Genomic DNA, 6887 nt, shown 5'->3' on the forward strand with positions numbered 1-6887 from the left:
TTCATTTATTATAATAATATTTACATAATATATATTTATTAACATTACATACTTACATATCAGAAAATGGTTTCGATAAATAACTTTTATGCATTTATGTAAATAAAGTGAATCGGAATGCAATTAAGTTATCCCAGTCCTTCAAGGATTTGATTACATCTAAACACCAATACTTTTAAGAATTTATTCATATTCATCTCATTTCATCCTCATTTAAGACTCATTCTAAGTGCATCTAAGAAATCTCATCTCAAGTCTAATAGATTATGCAAAAATGCTCAAGAGAGTTGGGGGCCATAGGCAGACGCCTAAGCCACTACTTCAATCTGAATAAAACAAAAACAATGCTCAAGAGTGAACTAGCCTAATTTACATTTGGTCATTGTTATTGAGAAGATGCTTCTGTGCTATTATGAGATTGCTGGTTCATCTAGGGTTTAAAACTTTCCTACGCATGAAATGATATAGCAACCCATTTTCAGACAATGAGCTCTATGACTTCAGTCATGACATAATCAATTTTTTTGGGGAAAAAAATATCTATAATGATATTGTAACCAATATTTGAAACAGAGAACTTATGCCATCCAAAACATAAAATGGGATTGACACGGTCTGGAGAGTTGCATGACAGTAGAGTATTAAGACACCCTATTAAATTTAACCCACATGGCAAAGAGTTCAGACACGAAATTAAAATACCAAAGAAAAACCCCCAATTCAGGTCATCATTCCTCAAATTCATGCATGTGATCCAAAAGATAGTTCGCCGCCAGCTCCTCATTCTTATTGCATGCAAAGTATACCTCCAATACTAGGGCCCGATCAAAACCCATAGCTTCAAGCTGCAAGCAAAAGATTCACATTGTTTGTGATTACCAAAAAGACGATACATGGTGCTTTTCAGACTGGTGATGATAACAATCAGAGCACTGATAACAACTTGAACAAATTACCCTTGCAACTCTTGTCAACAAGTACAAAAAAATATTACTTACACGTTCAATGGCCTCTCGCTCCTCTGGGGTGACAGTCACAGCCTGTGGCATTGCCGCTGAACCCAATTGACCCAAAAGGTTCCTGATCACAGAGTAAGATAACTTAGCAACATGTGTATCTAATTGTCAAAAAGAATTTTAACAAGCAGGATGTTCTTACCCTTCGCCACCCCCCTCAACAGGCTCATTTATCAAGCGTAAGAAGTCAGCTTGATGGGCTTGAATGAGCTGCATTAGATGTGGATTTTGCTTCCCCAACTCAAGGAGCATAGGCTGCAACAAGATAGAATACAATTAGCCCTCTTATTTATAGAAGGACCAGCGACAATGAGAGACATCAAAGATCAGCAAACAATACCTGCAGAATTTGAGGGTTTGCTTGCACCATAGTTCTCAAAGCTTGAAACTGAAATAACGGCAAAAAGCTCAGGTACCTCTACCAATGAAATAAATAGCTGATTTCAAGTAAAAAAGATGAATATGTACCTGTGGACTGTTTCGCAGAAAATCCAAATTACCTGCCCCGGCATTTGCACCAACACTAGGAAGGCCCTGGATCAACAAAATAACAGTTTTACCAATGAATCTATAGCAAGGTTACACGGTTCATAGACTACAAAATTGGACAATAAATACCTGTGGAAACAGATCCAGCGGGTTTGCATTTGGCCCACCAGTAGGCGCTGCTGCTTGTGGAGCCTGGGCGGGAGGATTTATTGCTGGAGGATTTACTGCCTGTTCACCAACAGGAACTTGGGCAGCTGGAGGTACTTCAGCTTGTTCGGGAATTCCCTGACATGTAACATTATTGTAAATCGAATAGTAACACCATAAAATTCTTGCAACTAGATATATACTAATACAAGATATGGGAAACAAAACAAAGCATCTGATCAAGTAAATCCAACCAAGTATTAGATGGCTTATTTGGTTTTCTTTTTTCCTTTTAAATTTTTCCCGCTCCTTCAAGGGGATAAAACAACCTGATTAGCATTTCACAGTTAACAAATGACTGAAATTCACCAGCCGATTTATGCTCTATAAGCCATAAATGGGAAAATACCATAACCCAACACCATTATTATTTATTTTACAAGTAGGCAAAATACCACAAGTAGTTTATGAATATCAATTAAACACCTTGGTTCAAACAACAGAAAATCAGCGGCATACCTCATTGTCAACAATTAAGAGAATGAGATGCCTAATGTATGTTTCATACTGCTAAATGATAGGTGGGTAGAGAGACAAACAGCAAAATATGTACTAATCAGTTTCTTAGTTGACTAACTTCCCAGACTTGAGAAATCAGTTCTAGTTAACTGCACTTTAGTAATCAGCTTCTCTTCTATCATTCCCTGTGACAAATCTGTTCATTTCTCATTAATGGGCATCTTTCATGACACAGGTGGGTAGATGACAAACAGCAAACCATCTTTTCAAGACTACTTACTAGTCACTTTCTTAGTAAACTAACTTCCAAGTATAGTTCATTGCCCAAAAAAAAAGGAAAAACCCAAGTCTAGTTAACTATCAAAACTTCAGTAATCACTTCTAGTTAACTACTAACACTTCAGTAATCAACTTCATCTTCTATCATTTCCTGTGACAAATATTTTCATTTTTCATTGACGGGCATCAATATTTGCATAACATACCAACCAAGAAGAAAGTGCCAAATGAATACAATAGCCAAAATAGTCACCATAAATGAAGGAAACAAGTAAAAAATCTCTTTCAGCGACACTGAGATCTAGTATCTTGAAACATAATAACTTTTTCCAAAATCTTACAAGTTTTACAACAGATATTAAAATTAAGTCGGGTAATAATAAGTCATTTGGCCCAATCAGAGAGACATCACGAAAGCAAATACAAAAGCTCTCATGAAATTGAAAGGAACAATAAAAATACTGGAACACAGAACTGGATCCAGTCATTAAGTAACATGACAAACATAAAACCAAGAAATCAAAGTTTGAGTGCTCACGGAATAAAGATATTCAACAGCCCTTTCAGGGTTGTTAAATGCAGCACGTAAAGCACGAAGAACGGTATCCCTATCCCAACTTCCTCCACCCATATCTAGAATCTGTTGAACGATAACTTCTAAATTATTTCCTGCAACAAGATTTGATGCAGCTTGCCCATACACATCAGTTACTGAACTGCATCATACCAATACAATGAAGTCAGAAGAACTTTGTTTTATGAAAAGTGACAAATGATTTCACTCACACAACTAATTTAAATAACAGGAAACTTCAAACCACATCATACTAAAAAGTTATATGTGTACAAAAAATTCACAAAGAAGTACTCACGAATCAGTGGGAGCTACAACAGCAGCAGTTTCAACGACAGGTTGTGACCTGAACAATTTACCAAGACCAAGGATTTAATCAACTCTGAAGTTGGATATAAAAACCTTTTCCAATAAAGAGCATAAACAAGTTAAATCTTAATAAGTAAGGGTGCTTGTTAGATAAAGACTACAATTGGGGATTGGTTAAACTTGAAGGAAAAAAAAGCCATTAAAAGGGTCCATAACCATGGGTTCCAATATACGAGATATTGTAGCACTTTCCACTGAGGCCCTATCGATTAGTATTACACAGAAGATATACCGAATCATCAGTTCAATATGGCATGACTGCTGGATCATATAGCAACATTATTGCAAAGGGTACTAAGGAATAAACTAAATTGATAATGTAGCTGTGAAAAGCAAATTGACCAACCAACTTGATAGCTAAAAGTTATTACGGTTTAGGGTTTACATGACAGCCAAATTAAGCTTGCTGTTTCGTTTCTTCTTTGCTTGGTGCTTTTGTGTGTTGGTGTTTCTTGGAGTATCTGCTCGGTGGATATTTTGTCCACTTGGTTGGAAATTTTCATTTAAATCAATAAACTTATATTTCTTATAAAGAAACGCATCCAAATTATTTAAGTGAAAAATAAGCAATTGACTACAGAGAATAGTTGAACCATCAAAGTCAATCTAAAAAAATCTGGAACCAACTTTTAAAAACTGAACCCTATAAGGTCAGATACATACTATAATAACAGTATTTAGTAATTCTCGCTAAATAGAACACTTTATAATCGTCAAAAAAAAAAAAAAAGAGTACACTTCATATTTATACAAAAAAGTTGCAATGGATAAACCAATATTTAACACTATTACGCAAAAACAACTTATGACAAACAGTTGAGAAACAAAATTGAGTAAAAAGCTACAGCTGCGAAACAATACTCACTGTGCCACAATTGGGGCAGGTGCTGGAGCTGGAGCCGGAGCTGCTGCTGGTGTTGTTGTCGTGCTAGGAGTACTAGCAGGTTGAGCCTATATAAAATAAGACTACAAGATTAGCAAGAAAAATTTTCCACATTTATATCATTATGTATTGGGGTTGTCAGCAGAGTAAGTAATTATAGTAGAGGTCTACATAGACATAATTTACTTCATTTTGTTGTTATAGACAAACGATGGAAACATATGGTAGAATATCTCCTCAATCAGGTAAAAGATATTTTAACAGTTAGTAGTAAAACAAACTAAATTAGGAACAAAGAAACAACTGAAACATTATCAGAAAACACTGTAATAATTATCATAACTATTAAGAACCCTAAAAGCAAGGAGGCAACTTTTGGGGATCACAGTGGAAGTCATGATAACAATTTCTAAATCAATCCGAGATCATAGTAGAAAACACTATATATATATATATATATATAAAAGCTTTATCCAAGGTTGATTTATTATGCCACCAATGTTCTGTGTCCATGAGATCCATATCACTTCAATCACAAGATCCAGCTACAACCTAAAAAAAACAGCGACTGAGCTGATATTACCTGACTTTTGGGGGCACCTTGCGTACTGGAGCTTCCACTTGGTGAAGCCTAATTCAAAAATTGATAAATTAGAAAAAGAAAAAAAAGAAAGACAAAAAAGTCACTTTGACTCTGCAACTTTATTAACCCACTATATCTCTACTCAGTAAAACATAAGGCAGACGATATGTGATAATCAACAGTTACTGATATCACCAAATTGATGCTTTAGTTATCTTTAACAATGGAAATCTTCCATTTATGTTAGCTACAAATCCCATAAAACAGAACTTGAAACTCCCTTTTCTTAACCGCAACTAACAATAAACACAAACGCAACACAACTCACCTTGCTCAACATTATCACAATAAAGCTGTTTTCAGCAACTTGATTTTCTTCTAGAGTCGTGGCGTCCTTAAGAACTTTCCCCTGGTGAATAAGCATCTGTTTTGAGGCAGGGTACACATCTGCACCCTGTGCCGTCTCTATAATTTGCTTGACATCCGCAACCTGAATTCGGACAAACCACAAAAGTCTGAGTTGAAAATCCTAAAAACCTCAAAGTACAAATTGTCGAGGAACTAAAAGCTGTACAAGCGGAACGACTTGAACTGGTGTGGTAGCATCAATGTGACTAGGAGAAAACCTTACTCCTCAAATCCATATTAACTAAAACAAAAGCTTTGCCTTACTAGCATAGCATATAACCAATGGCTACCTACCGCAAGTTAGCCCAATTTGCACAATTTACAGAACAGAACAATAAAAGCACAAAGATTTCACTAAATTCTACAATTACGAAAACCAGCACTCTGACAGTAAAAGCCCTAATTCGTACCCAATCCCCAAAAACCCTAATTACACACAAAACTGAAGCGATTATCATTCCACAAACAAGCACAGAAACACTGAAATTCTCATCCGACGGCTATTAAAAGCTTTCATATAAGAATTTAGGTTTTCGTACCAACTGCTGGGGTTCCACTTCGATCTCGAAGTTGGTGCCTTTCAAAGTCTTGACAAAAACCTTCATCGTCTTTCTTCGTCCTCTGTGGTCGCGAGGATTCGCCGAATCCGTACAGTTCCGATTCTGTCTCCGGCGAGTATCCGATCTCCGGTAGCCGCCGGTACCGCTTTTTCAGAGAGAGAAAAGGAGAGAGCACGAAGTCACTGCCAAGTAACCGAGAGCAGTGGGTCTCCGTTTCTCGTTTGTAACTTTATATAGTGTGCAGGGATTGGGTAACCCAACAGAGTGAACTTTCTTGCGGGTAGTTACTTAACCAATGAGAATCCGACACGTAGTACGGTGTGGCGTAGCCGTGGATTTGGTTCTGTGATTTTGGGTTAAAAGAGGTAAAATTAAAGTGTGTGGATAGGGTTTTATCCTACGAAGAGAATTCTCCCCTTCCGTAATGTGGCGCGTGCCTGTACGCGTGCGCAATATGTTTCATACCAACTGAGGATATTCTGAATTTCTTTCCATCCTTTCATTGGTCATCTTCATTTTGGTTGAGAATTCGAATCCCAGACAAAACCGTCACCAAATTGGGAAAAACATAAGTATATCAATCCGTTTAACTTCATTGTCTAATCATAAATACATATGCGTTTTGATTTATTCAACAGTACATGATACTGTCACCGTAAGATATCGATACCTAAAATTCAAGATATGTATATATTGAAGCCATGGGTATCCAAAGCAAATGAGTCATCCACAATTGGGTCAGGGTTGAAGTTTACAACCATATCATGTTTATTACTTCAAAAGTTTAGAGATGAAATATTTCTTATTTGAACTTTTCTCAAATTTTATCCAAATTAGAATTGATGACGGAAATTTTAATCACTCTTAGGTGGTGTTTGGCTCCAGTTTTGTTGCAGCTGGTCAACATTCTCTTTTCTGTGCGGGCGTGACAGCACCGTTCGGGTGCGGTCGTCGGGGGTGTCCCTTGACCTGACTTCTTTTGAGCGATTGTGGACGAGGAGAGCACCAACCTCGTCGTGGGATTCTTTGTGCCTCGTGGTGAGGACTTTTGCTAAGTTTC

General features: G+C 36.9%; 1 protein-coding gene across 1 annotated transcript; it reads right to left on the bottom strand.

Moving 5' to 3' along the window:
- Nucleotides 1-563: 563 nt before the first annotated feature.
- LOC133726165 (ubiquitin receptor RAD23d-like) lies at nt 564-6038 on the bottom strand. The gene is made up of 12 exons (XM_062153659.1): nt 5807-6038; nt 5188-5349; nt 4860-4907; nt 4259-4344; nt 3323-3370; nt 2989-3166; nt 1635-1790; nt 1485-1550; nt 1357-1404; nt 1159-1271; nt 999-1080; nt 564-845 (listed from the first exon to the last, which is right to left on the bottom strand). The coding sequence occupies exons 1-12, from the start codon at nt 5870-5872 to the stop codon at nt 729-731; spliced, it is 1170 nt and encodes a 389-aa protein (XP_062009643.1). The 5' UTR covers nt 5873-6038; the 3' UTR covers nt 564-728.
- Nucleotides 6039-6887: the final 849 nt, after the last annotated feature.

This window comes from Rosa rugosa, chromosome 1, assembly GCF_958449725.1.
Source record: "Rosa rugosa chromosome 1, drRosRugo1.1, whole genome shotgun sequence".
In the NCBI taxonomy this organism is placed as follows: Eukaryota; Viridiplantae; Streptophyta; class Magnoliopsida; order Rosales; family Rosaceae; genus Rosa; species Rosa rugosa.